Source organism: Xenopus laevis, chromosome 1L (genome assembly GCF_017654675.1).
Source record: "Xenopus laevis strain J_2021 chromosome 1L, Xenopus_laevis_v10.1, whole genome shotgun sequence".
Lineage (NCBI taxonomy): Eukaryota > Metazoa > Chordata > Amphibia > Anura > Pipidae > Xenopus > Xenopus laevis.
In genome coordinates this window covers 42158255-42175683 of record NC_054371.1, presented here as the reverse complement: position 1 = coordinate 42175683, position 17429 = coordinate 42158255, and the positions used below count along the sequence as shown (strand labels likewise).

Sequence of the window (17429 nt, the reverse complement as noted above, 5' to 3'; positions counted from 1 at the left end):
GAAAGGCAATATATGATTGACAGCTCAGATATTTAAACACCCTTAGGATGTTTTAATGAAAAAAAGAATTTGGGCTCCATGTTTAATTTGGTTTCATAGCGCTTTTTATGTGTAGGTGACAGGTCCACCTTAAGCCAGTTCAAAACCAGCTAACCGCTGAAATGCCTCAGGAGGTGCAAGATTTCCCCCCCCCCCCTTTCTAAAATGCAGAAGGCAGTCTTATACGTTGTGAAACATTGTGCTTCCCATAATGTCTTTTTTTTGTGTATATTAGAATCAGGACTCTGTCTCAGACAATCACATGAACACAGTCAGTCTGAAGGAAGCTTTGGAAAGATTTGATGACAGCCGAACGCCTTCACCGTCATCCAAAAGCTCAATTAAATCATCCTCTCACACAGCAGTTTCCGACCCATCATGTAAGATATTGTTAAGCAAACTTACTGTGTAATCGCATGTTCTCTGCTTTTTCGTCTCCTTTTTCTGGTTTCTTGATTCTGTGATTTTCCTCATTGTTTTTAAGCAAACTTGGCAAAAGCACACTTCACCTAAATATGCATCTTATATTGACATTATTTTTTAACTTTAAAATGTTTCTGCCAATAGCAACGCCAACAAAGATCCCAACAGACACAAGCACACCACCTAGACAAGCTTTAACTGGCCTTGACAAGAGGAGGTCATCAATCAGCAGCCAGGTACTGTGGCAAGAATGCAGGCCTTGTACTCACGTTTTCTTACTTCACCATGATAAAATCATTGCAGTCTGATGATAATAATAACTTATTATATGGTTTGGAGCTTTGCTGCTAATCTACAACCCACACGATCCCAACAACAGTCTGACTGTGGTTAGGATTCCTAGAGCTGTAGTATAGCAGCATATGGAAAAAATTGCACATTGAAAGTTAATGATGTAAAAACAAGAAGCTTTATGTTTTTCTCTGTTTTGACATTCCCTGTGTGTTTATGCGCACACACACAACAAATCGTGGTGTGCACAAACAATAAAAATGTGCACACGGTTTGAAATGTACACATAAAATAATTTATTTGCTCACATAGCCCAGAATGAACTAGAGGGACTGGCACAGTTCGTCATGCCATAACCCACAATGCAAAATTCCCAGAATTGCAGGCAAAGATTTGTGCTGGTAAATTTTGTGCAAATGGGCACAGCTTTCAACTTCTAGGGAAGGGTGGCACATAGGCATGACATGAGTGTACACCTGTACAGACATCAATTGCATGCAATCCAGATAGCACAAATTATAAAGCAAAGCTTGTACATGGGAAAAAAAGGTTCAGTTAATAGTGCTGCTCCAGCTGCATGGTATTCTAAAGGTGGCCATACACGGGCCGATAAAAGCTGCCAACAGACCGTGTCGGCAGCTTATTGGCCCATGTATGGGGCCCCCCGACGGGCTTCACCGATCGAGATCTGGCCCATTGCTATTCGTTAGGATCCGATCGTTGGGCCCTAGGGCCCACGATCGGATCAGCCCGGTATAGCCCACCTCAAGGTGGGCATATCGGGGAGAGATCCGCTCGTTTGACGACATCGCCAAACGAGCGGATCTCTCAGTGTATGGGCACCTTAAGCTTCTTCTCTTATCTGCTGTGTAAGTATGTGCCTTTAACCCTACTTGACTGGCTTCCTCAGTGGCAACACAGCAGTTATCTATATAAACAATAGTAGTGGTTCTAAAGCAAACACACAACTCAGTTTATATGTAAATGCATAGAAAACACTTTCATTTTTTTCTGTTACTGGTCCTTTTTAAAAAAATAAGAGACAAAGAGGCAGCCACGTGCTATAGATTTTCCTTTAAGTAGTCTGCATGAAAACTGATTTTATGTATCCAATATGTAGAGTGAAATTAGGACTCTGTTCTTTCAGTCTATGAGCTCTCAGTCAGTCAGTCAGCCTCTGTCGCAGTCAGTGATGAAGCAAACAGCATCTATTCAGCTCCAGCAAGGAATGACACAGGTGAGTATGCATTCTTGTTTGCATGGCAGTGGCCATTGTTATTGTGATATAACTACCACGATTTCCTTTGCATTTTAATGTTGGGGTTCTGTTCATTATCCAGATACAACTGTCAGCTTTCTAGTTTACAGCTGTAGTTGTCCTGCTAGGTCATTTTGAGAGTTATAGTTCAGCATGTGGACGGCTAGAGAATTACTATCTGATTTGGTAGTTACACTCTGGCGTGAGAGACATCTAGTGCTTGGTATAAAATGGATTCCCCAAAGTTAAACTGCCAGCTAAATTAACGATAGTACTGGGTTTCTTAGAAATATGCACATATTCTATTTATTTAAAGGAATTGTTCAGTGTAAAAATAAAAAGAAGTAGTAGTTCAGGCGACACTCCGGATAAATATAAAGAGGTTTATTGTATCATGGGTAACAATATCGCCTTACGCGTTTCGGGAAAGCATTCCCTTAATTGAGCATTGCCTATGATTAAGGGAATGCTTTCCCAAAACACGTAAGGCAATATTGTTACCCATGATACAATAAACCTCTTTATATTTATCCGGAGTGCCGCCTGAACTACTTCTTTGGATCTATCACAGTTGGAACGCTGGTGGCTGAGCACACTGAGCTCATAGAGCTAATTGGAGAGATTGATGCGGTGGGGTGAGTCTTAAGCAGTCACTATTTCATTGACTGTCCTTTCTAATTTTTGGACCATGTGTGGAGAGTTCCGACATTTTCGTCCGGCGGAGATCGGTCATTTGGTCGATCGGACAGGTTAAAAGATTTGTCAGCTGCGGGTAATATCTCTGCATGTATTGTCGATCGTACGATTTTCAGAGGGAGAAAAGATTTGTCGGCTGCGGGTAATATCTCTGCATGTATTGCCGATCGTACGATTTTCAGAGGGAGAAAAGATTTGTCGGCTGTGGTTAATATCTCTGTATGTATTGCCGATCGTACGATTTTCAGAGGGAGACTGTCACCAGCTTTGTGGACATAACTTTCGTACGATTGCTGTCAGGGGCAGAACATCGGCTGATCTGTTCTTTTACTACTTTATTTGATCGGAATGGTTAGTGGCAGGTCGGGAGATGGGGAAGTCCGATCATACGTTGATTTGTACGATCGGATCTTTGCGTCTGTGGCCAGCTTAAGCCAGAACGCTACTTCCTGCTTTTCAGCTCTCTTGGTTTCCACTGATTACTGCTTGGTAACCAATCAGTGACTTGAGGGGGGCCACATGGATCATATCTGTTGCTTTTGAATCTGAGCTGAATGCTGAGGATCAATTGCAAACTCAAAGAACAGTTATGTCCTATGTGCCCCCCCCCCTTTGAGTCGCTGACTAACTCAGAGTTAGAGAGCTGAAAAGCAGGAAGTAGTGTTCTGGCTATTATGTTAGACCATCCAGTCACTCCAGTCTTTATAGATGACAATTTTGGCTATGCAGGATGTACTTGTTTTACAGTCTCTGTGTCGTTAGCTCATGATCCAGGAGAGGTGGCTACTGTGTTGTTTTCCCACTGACACTGATTCAGTATTGCAAATTTAATTTGGCAGATTGTTGTTAAAAGCATTTGCACTAACAATGTATTCCATTCATTTGTTCAGCCCATGTTTCAGTTCACGGCGCAGTTTGGAGCTATGAAGCACCTGAAGGACCAGCTGGAGCAGAGAACTCGGATCATTGAAGAAAACATCCAGCGGCAGCAGGAGGAGCTGCGTAAGATTCAGGACCAGTTGCAAATGGTCCATGGGCAGGGAATCCAGGTAAGAAGCACTTTCACTTCCTGCACACGGATACAGTTACATAATTAAATTGGGTTGAAAAAAGACACAGTCCATCAAATTCAACCCCTCCAAATGAAAACCCAGCATCCACACACACACCCCTCTATACTTTTACATACATTATATAAACCCATATATATACACTAACTGGCTCCAGGTAACTGCTCTCTGAGACAAAATATTTCAGGCACTGTTTTTTTACTTGCTATGTATTTATATGTGTAGTGTTAGATATTTTGTAAATCAATGTTTGTATGTTCTGGTCATGCCAATGCTTCACTTTCTGATCAAATTTGTTTAGCCCTAGTCTGTAATTGGATAATATGACTGCTAGTCTGAATATTTTCATTTTTTTTCCCAAGATGTATTTACAGCAACCAGCACCAGGGCTAAATTTTGGGCCAGTACAGTACTCTTCTGGAAATAGCCCAAGCATTCAGCAGTTACCGCAGTTCACCATGCAAGGCCAAGTGGTCCAGACTAACCAACTTCAAGGTGTCATGAACACTGGGCATGTGGGAGCTCAGCACATAATGCAGCAGCAACAGTTACACAATACAAGCCAGGTAGTGTGAATGTTTTACTCTGTCAGTGGTTTGAAACGCTGGGGATGGTCCACCTGAGGGGACTTGGAGCAGTGGCATGGGGTGGCTCAGACTAAATGCCAATTAAGGTGGCCATAGACATAACAATTACGATCTTTCTTGGAAAAGATGTTCATTTCAATACATACGTGTAGAGCTGAAGTGAATCGTCAGATATACGATAGAATTCTAACTTTATCTGACGATTCAGCACTAACAATGGCTGATGTTTGAGTCCTTTCAAAGGCACCCAATCAAAATTTTCCGTCCAGCCCGATCGACGAGCCGACCGATATCTAAGTCTTCTGCCGATATCGGTCGGCTCTTATCCCACCATACACGCACCGAATATCATAAGAAAATTTGTTTTGTGTGATATCTTTGTGTGAGATTTGGGGTGAAAAGCCGTTTGCTTTCTCAGATACACCTGAAGCCAACTATGACTAAAGAACTGATACAGGCATATTTTCTTATATCTGTACCTAGTTTATAAACTAAGGGTGGCCCTAACTAAAAGTTGGACATTTAAGTGAGGCTTTAGATAAACGTTTGGCAACCATGAAGTGTATGGCAGAACACTGTTCCGACAGGGATGTGTCACTATTGTTGTGTTATGTATGCCAGTTATTGGCCAAGGTTTGCAAGAAACGCTGGTGTAACTAAATCATACCCAAATAAGGCCACAGTGAGCACCTGATGCTACTGCTAAAAGGAAAACTATACCCCCAAATGAATACTTGAGCGACCGTTTATATCAAATTAAGTGGCATATTCAAGAATCTTATCAAACTGATTTATATTTAATTAAATATTGCCCTTTTACATCTCTTGCCTTGAACCACTTGTGTGTTGGACCACTTGTGATGTTCTGTGTGCTGCCTCAGAGATCTCCTGACCAGAAATACTACAACTCTAACTGTAACAGGAAGAAATGTGGAAGCAAAAGACACAAATCTGTCTAATTGGCTCATGTGATCTAATATGTATGGTTTGTTGGTATGTTTGTGTGCACAGTGAATCATACAATCCCAGGGGGCGTCCCCTAAAATGGATTTTCTATTTATGATTACCCAATGGCACATACTACTAAAAGCGTATATTATTATGAAAATAGTTTATTTATATGAAGCAGGGTTTTACACATGAGCTGTTTATGCAATATCTTTTTATAGAGACCTACATTGTTTGAGGGGTATAGTTTTCCTTTAACGAGCTAGAAGTAGGCAGGGACCCGATGGGGGGGGGGGAGTGAAATTGTTCCTTAGCCAGGTTGCAAACTGAAGACTGGGGTGAAGGCAGGTCTCAAATTTGGAAGAATAATTTTAATGTAAGATTTAACAGTTTGTCATGTAAATATGTTGAAAAAAAAACAATTCACTTTTAGCAAGGCCAGCAGAACATTCATGGAGGACACAACCAGCAGACTTCACTGTCTAGCCAGACATCGGGAACTCTCACTAGTCCTTTGTACAACACGATGGTGATCTCCCAGCCACCTTCAGGTAGTATGGTACAGATGCCTTCCAACATACAGCAGAGCAACCAGGGAGCCTCTGTTACTACATTTCCTCAGGACAGGCAGATTAGGTAAGTACTGGATCATGAAATATAGACTCGGCAATGCTTGTTTTGTTGAGTTTGTGCATAGGGTCTTTAAATGATTTCAGGTGATTTTCTGGTTGCTGAAATAACATATGCAGATCCCAGTATACTAGAGAAAAGATAAAGGGGGTTTGTGTGCTTTTTTTTTTTTTTTTTTTTTTTGTTAATGTATATTGGAAAGTATTGAAATTGGTATGATCTAGTATGAACTTGTTTCTTGGTCACTTGTGTTATGCGAGGCAGTCATTAAATTCCTGATGCTTGATTCGGCATATTTTTTCTTTTTATTCAGGTTTTCTCAAGCTCAGCAAATTGTCACTAAGCTGGTGACCACTCCTATGGCTTGTGGAACAGTTATGGTCCCAAGCACAATGTTTATGGGCCCAGTGGTTACTGCCTACCCTACATTTACTACACAGCAGCAGCAACCTCAAACCTTATCATTCACCCAGCATCAACAAAATCAGCAAGACCAACAGACAGTGCCTACAATACAGCAGCCTGCTCACGCACAACTAGCCCAGCAGCCACAACAGTTTTTGCAGGTAATGTGTGCTGCCTTTTAAGATTTATTACAGACCAAGGCATTGCAGACCAATTTTGGTTGTTTTGTGGCTTACCTCTGCTGCTCCAATGTCCGTGTTCAAAATAATTTCCCCATGTCAACATCATCACTGTGCGGCTTAATATAAACCAATTTAAACCTTCTATAATTCATGGTGAACCAATCTATGCCAACTTCTGTATAAATATATGCTGATTCGTTTAGTGGAAGTACTAGGTTCCAAGGCACAAAACATGTTAAAGGGATACTGTCATGGGGAAAAAAAAAATGTTTGTCTGGGGTAAATCAGGCAATTTTGGTTATTTGCTTCCTGTCTGTCAAATGCAAATAGAGTGAAACATTTCAGGAGGGGGGTGTGTCTTTGTGAAGGTTTATAAATAAATGGTTGGTCCCAAATCAGGTAATAACTCACACAATCAGGAAGTGGCCCAGGTGCACCGCCGTGAGCCCCCAGCAAGGGATCAAACATGGAAACTGTAGAGCAGGCACTAAAATAAAGACAATCTTCCACTAGGGAATAAGAGCAATTAGTAAAATACAGCCTTATGCATTTCTGGTTACAAACTAACAGGTATATTCATCAAAGAGTGATGGTAGAGATCGCCCAGTCCGCTAGAGTAAAAGTCCGCCTCTTTCCATCCATTTCTATGGTATGTTTAGAGGCACATTTATCAAAGGGTGAACTTTCACTCATTGATAAATACCCATAGAAATGAATGGCGAGTGGCGGACTTTAACTGTAGCCTGTAGACTGTGGTGATCTCACATTTAATAAATCTACCCCTTAGACTAAGAGGGTTATTTATCAAAAATCGAAAATATCTGAGTACTTCCTGAAAACTACGACCAAATCCGCACTTTTTTTTACCCTTATTTATCAATACATTTTTCCGAAAATTTCCCATGTGGGAAAAAAAATGAGAAAAAATTGAACCGTGCGTATTTTTCAGATTTTACGCCCTGAAAACTCAGATTTTTTCGGATTTTTGCCCAAAGACCACAAAATCTTCTTGCACAAAACCCAGCGCAGATCAGGATATCTTCGGGACTTCTTCCCTTGACTTCTACATGAACTCGGCAGATTTGAGTTGAAGTACTTTTTTATTTGGACTTTTAACACCCTTGGGGGTTTAATAAATTCCGAAACATTTATTGCCTGCTCTACAGTTTCCTCGAGGGTATAACTTTTTTTAATTTATTAATTTTTAATATTTTTTTTTTTTTAGACCTCGAGGTTGGTTCATGGAAACCAGTCCACACAGCTGATTCTTTCCCCTTTCCCTGTGCAACAGAACACTTTTGCCCCATCCCACCAGCAGCAGTTATCCCATCACAGGACTGACACTATGAGTGATCCTTCCAAGGTGCAGCAACAGTAGTACCACTATGAGTCCCTTTAAACTGCTGTCTGGAAAGGAGATGACAGAATTTGGCGGAATTATGGCGTTTATAATCACTATGGATACAGCGCAATGAATGTTTGGTACGAGGCAGCAGAGCTCGCTGAGATCAGGCACCAACTGAAACTCGGCATGTGCGATGCTCTGCTGCACTACAGACTAGTCAGGCGTAGAACATAATAGACGTGCAATGCTCTAGACGATAACTCTGCTACTGGAGATGCCTTCAACAACACTAGGACAGGCCCCCGCTATATATTATATTCTTCTATTTCTGCCCTTATCCTTAGGGAATATATTGCTCTCTCTCTCTTCCACAGGGATTCAGGTTTCAATTGTAAATATCCATTCGTTTTCCTCATTGATATAAGTAATTAAGAGAGAGATTTTAATACATACACGCAGAATCACAAAAAAGTAAAACCGCTAGGCCTGTGTTAGTGATCAGAAGCTTTAGACGGGCCTAAGCTGCATTGTTAAATATGGTTCTATAATATTGTATTCCTCACAGACTTGAATACAGATCAGATAGGAATATTCATCACAATACATAAGTGACAGCAAGTTCCCATTTTGTAGCAGAAATCTGTTAAGACCTTTCACACTACACAAATCAGTCCACCCCTGATCTGAAAAGTCGCTTTGCATTTGCTTGTAGCCTGGGCTATCTCTTTAGCTGCAGCAAAACAGGTTTTACCAGTCCCCATTATTAAAGGGGTGGTTCACCTTTAAGTTAACTTTTGGTATGTTATAGAATGGCCAATTCTAAGCAACTTTTCAATTGGTCTGCATCATTTATTTTTTTTTATAGTTTTTGAATGATTTGCCTGCTTCTTCAGACTCTTTTCAGTTTTCAAATGGAGGGGGGGGGGGTCACTGACCCCCCCCCCCATCTAAAACCAAATTCTCTGTAAAGCTACAAATGTATTTTTATTGCTACTTTTTTATTACTCATCTTTCTACTCAGGGCCTTTCCTATTCCAGTCTCTTATTCATATCAGTGCATGGTTGCTGGGTAATTTGGACCCTAGCAACGAGATTGCTGAAATTGCAAACTAGAGAGCTGCTGATTAAAAAGCGAAATAATTGAAAAACCACAAATAGTAAAAAATTAAAAACAATTGTAAATTTTCTCAGAATATCACGCTCTACATCATACTAAAAGTTAAATTAAAGGTGAACAGCCCTTTAAACTAAAGCAGGGCCGAACATCCTTTGGCACTTTGTATTTTGGTCAAATCCCAATGGCCCTATCTGTGACCACCATTGAAGGATGCCGGCAGTTGTACTACAACTAAAGACCTGTAGTTTCAACAATATGCTGATGATGTTACTCTGCTCAGGACTTCTGCTTATTTTGCTTTCATTGGCACTTTTCAACTGACTTAGGAACTGACACCAAAGCAAAGCGTAAGCACTTATAGGATAAAAATGCTTCAGCTGGATTCCAGTTTCACATTCCTTTTTTTTAGGTGATAGGGCATGAGATGGTTCTTGCTATTACTGCCCGGAGCTGTTTAGCATGTTCTTTTGCTCTTGGGGAAAAAATGTTTTCTTCAAAACGCATCAGTTAATAGTGCTGCTCCAGCTGAATTCTGCACTGAAATCTGTTTCTCAAAAGAACAAACAGATTTTTTTATATTTAATTTTGAAATCTGACATATAGACATATTGTCAGTTTCCCAGCTGCCCCGAGTCATGTGACTTGTGCTCTGATAAATTTCATTCACTCTTTACTGCTGTACTACAAGTAACAGAACAATGGGAAGGTAACCAGATAGCAGCTCCCTAACATAAGATAACAGCTCCCTGGTAGATCTAAGAACAGCACTCCATAGTAAAATCCAGGTCCCACTGTGACACATTCAGTTACATTGAGTAGGAGAAACAACAGCCTGCCAGAAAGCAGTTCCATCCTAAAGTGCTGGCTCTTTCTGAAAGCACATGACTGGGCAAAATGACCTGAGATGGCGCCTACACACTAATATTACAACTAAAAAAAACACACATATTGTAGAGTGAATTATTTGCAGTGTAAACCGTGTAATTTAGAAATAAAAACTACATCATAAAAATCATGACAGAATCCCTTTAGATTTCGTATGTCATAGAATACCATATTCCCAGCAACTTTGCAATTGGTCTTTATTATTAATATTTTTTTATTTTATTTTTTGTTTTTAATTATTTGCTTTCCATTTCTGCCTCTATCCAGATTTTGGATGGGAGTCACTGACCCCAGCAGACTAAAAACTTACTTTCCAAGGCTACAATTTTATTATTGTTTTAGGACTCATCTTGCCTTTATTCAAATCACCGCCTGGTTGCTAAGGTAAAAGACCCTGGCAACAAATGTTACTGAAATGCCAAACTGGAGAGCCGCTGAATCACTGAAAAAGCATAAAAAATTAAGACCAAAGGCAAATTGTCTCAGAATATGACTCTCTACATCATACTAAAAGTTAATTTAAAGGTGAAGTGTGTGTAAATGTACTTGTGGCTGCTGACTGTGCCTATGAAAGCATTGCAGGCATCTCCAGAACCAGATGAAGTAAATATTACGTAGACTTTTTAAAAGACTGTGGGATTTGTGTGTTTCAGAAAGAGACAAAAATATCACTATTTTTTGTAAGGACATAACACTATTTTGAGGATGTTGGAAATCAGAGTCTATATTGTACAGCCGGTGTAAAATATTCTGTAAATACTGACATATATATATATAAACAGATAATATAAGGAAACAGAATTTTATATGGTGCATGGCTGTAGGCGTTAATATTTCTATAAAGTCACCCATTTTCTGAAACACATCTCCCCCACCCCACTTTTTTTTAAATACCTTGTTTACAGTTTTGTTGCCGTGTTCTCTTATTGGCTGATCGCATCATGTGGTGGGGGAACTATTGGTTAGTTTCTGAATACATTCGAAGCCTCGAGACGATGCCGTTCATCCATCCTTGCTGATTAGATCCCCGTTTTATTCCCATTGTTTTATATGTAAGCATTTGCACTTTTCTGCAGATGGTTTAAAGAAAAAAAACAAAAACCTCTTACCTCTCAAATCTTTGTCTATTTATGTCAGAAATGTTAAGCTAAAAAAGAGAAACCTTAAGAAACTACTTATTGCAAGTTCCGTTCTAGGAGTGTTTTTTTACAAAATGATATCAAATATATATATATACACAGTGTATTTTTACCATACGTACGTGTCGTCGGATCAGTGGAAAGGAAAGTGATTTGCTCTCACGAAGTGTCTCTTTTGCAGTGAATCCTCACACAAGCTTTACTGGTGTCCCGCACCACTACTGGGGCTCCCTGTTCTTGGGGTGCTCCGTGTGCTTACACCTCAGTACTAATCAAGTGCTTATTGAAAAGGAACTGTCATTGCTATAAAATGCACCCAAACTGTAGTGGATGTTCAATAAAATCTCTTCCACAAACCGCTGTTATTTCATTTGTATTTATCTTTAAGATCATTGGGGGCACGTCTATCAAATATCCTGTGTTTAGGGGACCTGTCACCCGAAACAATTATTCCAAATCCTATTTTACAACGTTGGTCAGGCAAAATGAACTTTAATTAAACTACATCAATTAAAATTAGCCACTACTAGCAGCTACAAAATGCCAAAAAATACCCTGCCATAGACAATATTGAGGGCATTATTTATCAAAGGTTGGATTTTAGTGGTTTTAGAGGTTTTTGAAACCATGACTTAAAGGGCATGTAAAGTCTAAAATAGAATAAGGCTAGAAATGCTGTATTTTGTATACTAAATATAAACATGAACTTACTGCACCACAAGCCTAATCAAACAAATGATTTATGCTTTCAAAGTTGGCTACATGGGGTCACCATCTTGTAACTTTGTTAAACATCTTTGCAAGACTAAGACTGTGCACATGCTCAGTGTGGTCTGGGCTGCTTAGGGATCGTCATAAACAAATCTGCTTGAGTTCTGCATGGCTGGGAAGTAAGGCGGGGGCTCCCCCTGCTGTTCATAAGTATGATTGTTTCCCTGCTCAGCAGTTAGGGACCGTCTGACAATTCCTATCCACAGCAGTAAATGAAGGGAGAATTTCACTGCATACAGTCAGGTTTCTTATATAAACTGTACACATTTTTCAATTAAAGTATATTGGAGATAGGTTTCTTTTTCATTAAAGAAAGTAAAAAATGGGACTTTTATTTTTTTTGCCTTTACATGCCCTTTAACTCACAGACTTTAATTTCATGACATCCAAATAAAAATAAAAAAAACTTTGTTAAAAAATACGAATGCAGGTATGGGACCTGTTATCCAGAATGCTCGGGACCTGGGATCTTTCCATAATTTGGATCTTCATACCTTAAGTCTACTTGAAAATCCTTTAAACATTAAATAAAGCACTAGTCTTGTTTTGGTTCCAATAAGGATTAATTATATTTTAGTTCAAGCAGATCAAGTACAAGCTACTGTTTTATTATTACATTTGGATTATTTGGATAAAATGAGACCATTTTAAATACGGGCATTCTGTAATTCGTAGCTTTCTAGATTAAAAAAAAAAAAAAGCTGAGTTTTTCGGAGAGTTCCTAACGAGAAAAAAAAAGTCCAAATTGATTTAACACGGTCCAACAGGATCAGAGCAGCTCCCATTGACCCCTATAGAACCTCGACAACTTGTTTTTTACACTTAATAAATCTCACATTTTTAGAACTGTTTTAAGAAAAAAATGGGAAATTTTTCAAGATTTGTGGAAAAAATTTAAATTTGTTCATAAATGGCCTGAGCATTGCTACTGCTAAGACGGGCGTAGGGGCCTATTTATGAAGCCTCTATATTTTCTGGTAAAGTTTTTTAGGGGGAAAAGTCAAATTTTTTGAGATTTATTATACCTCAAAGCTGCTAAAAATCCAAAAATACTCCATCTCAAAGCTGTCGAGGTCATGTAGAAGTCAATGGCAGATGTCCCTGACGTTATTTCTTGACGTGATCTGGACTGGTTTTCGTATGATAATCTGAAAAAGCCGTCAAATTTGCAAAAGTCGTACGATTCGAATTGTTGTACAATTTTAAGACTTTTTGAGTTTTTTTTTTTTAAATTTGTGGATGGGAATAAAGTTGACTTTGTTTTAATAAAAAAATTAGATAAATTTGAGTTTTAGTAAATACCCCCATATAAGCAAAGACAGTTATCACTATTGTCTATTTTAGAGCTGTGGCAAATAGCTGCTACTAGTTAGGGATGCAGCGAACCCACGAATCCTTCGCGAAAGATTCGGCCGAATACTGAATCGAATCCAAACCCTAATTTGCATATGCAAATTAGGGGTGGGAAGGGGAAAACATGTATTACTTCCTTGTTTTGTGACAAAAGTCACGCGATTTCCCTCCCGACCCTAATTTGCATATGCAAATTAGGATTTGGTTCGGCAGGGCGGAAGGATTCAGCCGAATCCTGCTGAAAAGGGCAGAATCCCGAACCGAATCCTGGATACGGTGCATCCCTACCACTAGTAGCTCTGTGTCCTCCCCTTACTGTGTTTTACAAGTTCATCTCAATCCGAGGTATGATATTCAAACCTTTGCATTACATGTAATCTCCAGCCGTGTTAGGAGACGGGTCACAGCTAAAAGGGGTGGTTTTTGTATCTTCTAGAATTGCTGATTCTTGGCAACGTTTCAAACCGGTCTTCATTTTTCCTTTTTTTAATTATTTTTTTAATTGTTTTCCTTCTGACTCTGGGGTGACAACCCCAACAGCCAAAAAACAATTCCTCTGTGAGGCTACAGTGTTATCCTTAGTGTAACTTTTTATTGCTTATGTTTCTAATTAGTCCCCATTACTATTCATAATCCAGTCTCCTTCAAGCCACTGCCTGGTTGCTAAGGTAGATTGGACTAGCAACCAGATAGCTGCTGAAATTCTAAACTGTAGAACTGCTGTCAAATAATTCAAAAACTGTGAATCAAAAATGAAGACTGATTGCAAATTGTCTCAGACATCATATTAAAAGTTAATACAACAGTGAACAACCTCTCGATCAAGATTTGTGTTGATGAAAATTTGACTGACATTGACCAGTCATTCATGGATCAAGCACAAATGTCTGACCTGGACTATTGATAAATGTGTCCTGTAGGGTTCTTCTTCTTCTGTCAGTGATGTTGAAAATCTGAATCGGTTTGTACAAACCACAGCCATGGCCTGCCCTCTGCAAAGGCCTCTTAAATGCTTCTAAATTGCTTAGATAATCTTGTTTTAATGAACTGCCACTTGTACTGAGCAGCAATAAAAGTTGGTGTTTTCTCTAGGAAGTTTCATGTCGGCACTAGTTCATGTTTGGCACTTGGATATTTCGTTGGGTATAAAATATAGAACATCAGGTGGACATCAAAGTGCCTGAAGAATACCTTTTTGTTGGGTGGATGGGAATGGAGTAAAAGCAAATAAAGTCTTTTTTACACGATTAAAAGGTTTTATCCATGGCTATTCTTATTTGAGTGCTTTGGTACCCACCGGGAACATTTGAGGGGATCAGCAGCATCCTGGACTTGGTTCCTCCCTCTAGGCAACATTTGGTCTTCATTTTTTATTTTGTATGTTTTTTGAATGATCAGCCTTCCTGAAAATCTCATTAACTGTCCCTGACACCAGCAACCAAAACCACATTCATCCTACTTTTCAGGTCCTCTTTCATTCTGACCTCCAAACTGCTTCACCATGGCCTGGGTAATTTAGCTTTATAAACCAGATAGTGCTTGAGCACCTTTTTTTTTTTTTTTATTAACAAAAAACATTAAAAATGGATACTAATTGCAAGTGGAGTTTTTTTTAAATATATAAAGCTTGCAAGTAATTTGTCAGGAGCAAACGTATACTCAGTACAGGTATGGGACCTGGGGTATTTCCGGATAACAGATCTTTCCATAATTTGGATCTTTATAACTTTAGTCTATTAAAAAATCATGTTTTGCTTCCAATAAGTATTAATGATATGTTAGTTTGGATCAAGTACAAGGTACTGTTTTATTATTACAGAGAAAAAGGAAATCCTTTTTAAAAATTTGGATAAAACGGAGTCTATGGGAGACCTCCTTTGCCTAATTTGGGGTTTTCTAGATAACGGGTTTCCGGATAATGGATCCCATACCTGTAATAGTAGATATAGATTCAATAGACCATTTAAAAACCAAGTTAAAAGCTTGTCTAATGTACAATAGCTGGCAGGTGAGCGTTTACAACTGTGCATCCCCTGCAGGTAGGGTTGCCAAGTGGCCGGTATTTTACGGGCCTGGCTGGTAAAAATGATGGTTGATCCCAATGTTATTAATAGAGAAAAAGGATAAATATATAGGAAGGCTGGTATTTTTTTCCAGAAAAGGTGGAAACTCTACCTGCAGGTTAAGGGGGCACGGAGCTCTGTAATCCAGCATCAAATGGAGAGCCACAGCATGGAATATACTCACAGCATGGAATATACTCACAGCATGGAATATACTCACAGCATGGAATATCATGCAACAACACAGGAATTCTTTATTTATTTTTTCTCTGACAGTTGGTTCAGCAATTGTCATACAATTGAGACAGAGGAAGCTTAATGTTGTAGTATTTTTGTCCATTGCCACACATGTGACTGCATTTCAAGCGCACGTGTGTACTTCGTTAGTGAATTTATTGCGCATGTCAGTGCCGCCGCTGAGATTGTCTGAAGGGAGAGGGACTGCTGTACGATGTAGCGTTGCTGCTTGGAATGCAGTTTGGCTCGGGGGTGACAACAGGCGATGGCTGAGATAATTTTACAGTAGGAAAAGGTCACATAGCATCGTGCTTACCTGCCTTTCTCATATAGTAACATGTCTCAAGGGGTTTAGTTCTCCTTTAAGAGGATGAAATCAGAATAGATCCAGTTATTATTATTGTCTCTTTTCCATTAAATGATCAGAAAGGAAAATGGGGGGGGAGGGGCAGTGTGTGGCAGTTCTAATAACCTAATGCAACTAGACTGCAGAATACCATTCAATACCAAACATCGGACTGCTGTGGAATACTAGAATTTGACTACACCTGTTTTGACATTATTTTGTATACTGTAGATTTATTTGCAAACATCTTCTGGGTTTCAGTCCCATTGAAGGAAGGGGTACATATACAAGCTGGCACATTGAGGGCTTCTTTCCTTCTCAATTATCAAAGGATATGTAGCATGGTAGTGTATGTGGTAAGTTGCCATTTCTCTAACTCTACTTCTACTACGTTCCCTCTCTCTCTGTTGAAGTTCCTCAAGGCTCTGTCTTAGATCCTCTGCTGTTTTCCCTCTATACTAATTCACTAGGAAAACGTATTCAGTCATTTGGATTTCAGTATCACCTTTATGCTGATGACACTCAACTCTACTTGTCTACTCCTGACCTCTCTCCCTCTGTCCTTTCCCAAGTTACAGACTGTCTCTCTGCTGTCTCCTCCTGGGTGTCACAGCACCACCTGAAACTGAATCTTTTCAAAACAGAAACTCATATTTCCTCCAAGATCTTCCCCCGTCCTTCAGATCTCACTCACCGTAAACAACAACACCTTTCCCTCGACCACACAGGCATGCTGCTAGGAATTATCTTAGACTCTCATCTGTCCAGTTAACTCTCACAAGTCCAGTTGATTTGACTTATTTCTACAGACATTTGGCAGCATCTTGGGTGATAAATGATCGTATTTTGGATATGTTCCTTAGGTGGAAGTGACATGATTTAATAAGTGACTGGATATGAGGAGTGAAGGACAGGGCAGAATCTAGGATAACCCCAAGGCCTGGGGAGACGGAGTGGAATTTTTAACTATGATAGATACTTTTGGGATGTTACGGGTGTTAGTGGGGGAAAGAGAACATTTCTGTTTTAGAAAGGTTCAATTTAAGGTAGCGTTGTGACATCCAGGTAGAGATAGTGGACAGGCAAGAGGAGACCTGAGTTAAGAGCTCTGGATTGAGATCAGGAGAGGGGAGAGTTCTGAGTATCACCAGTATAGAGATGGTATTGGAAACTATGAGTTTATTAGTTTGCAGAGGGAGGAAGTATAGAGAGATAATAATAAGGGACCCAGGACAGAGCCTTGAGGAACCCCAACATAAAGAGGTGGGGGAGAAGATGCTTCTCCATTGTAGGAGTGAGGAACACCAACATAAATAGGTAGGGGAGAAGATGCTACTCCATTGTAGGAGACACTGAAGGAATGATTAGTAGGTAAGAAGGAACCAGGACAGGACGTGTCATGAAGACCAAGCGAATGGAAGGACTGGAGAAGAGGAGGATGGTCCACAGTGTCAAATGCAGCCGAGAAATCAAGAATTATTAGTAGTGAGAAGTGCTTGTTGGCTTTTGCCGTTAAAGGTCATTAGTTAGTCAAGTCAGGGCAGTTTCGGTGGAGTGTTGTTGCTTAAAACCAGATTGTAGGGGGTCCAGTAGGTTATTGTCAGAGAGGAATGAGCTTAGTCTTTTGTAAACTAGACGCTCAAA

At 39.7% G+C, this 17429-nt stretch overlaps 1 protein-coding gene across 4 annotated transcripts in view; it reads left to right on the top strand.

The window, feature by feature from the left end:
- clock.L (clock circadian regulator L homeolog) overlaps positions 1-8751 on the top strand; it is a 55975-nt gene extending 47224 nt beyond the window's left edge. For 3 of the 4 annotated variants that reach the window (XM_041575932.1, XM_041575979.1, XM_041576021.1), the window contains 8 exons: positions 275-419; positions 607-698; positions 1901-1990; positions 3598-3756; positions 4140-4343; positions 5746-5948; positions 6256-6508; positions 7755-8751. In XM_041575932.1, coding sequence (XP_041431866.1) covers positions 275-419; positions 607-698; positions 1901-1990; positions 3598-3756; positions 4140-4343; positions 5746-5948; positions 6256-6508; positions 7755-7907 — 1299 coding nt within the window. In that variant the 3' untranslated portion in view covers positions 7908-8751. 4 annotated transcript variants of the gene reach the window in all.
- Positions 8752-17429: the final 8678 nt, after the last annotated feature.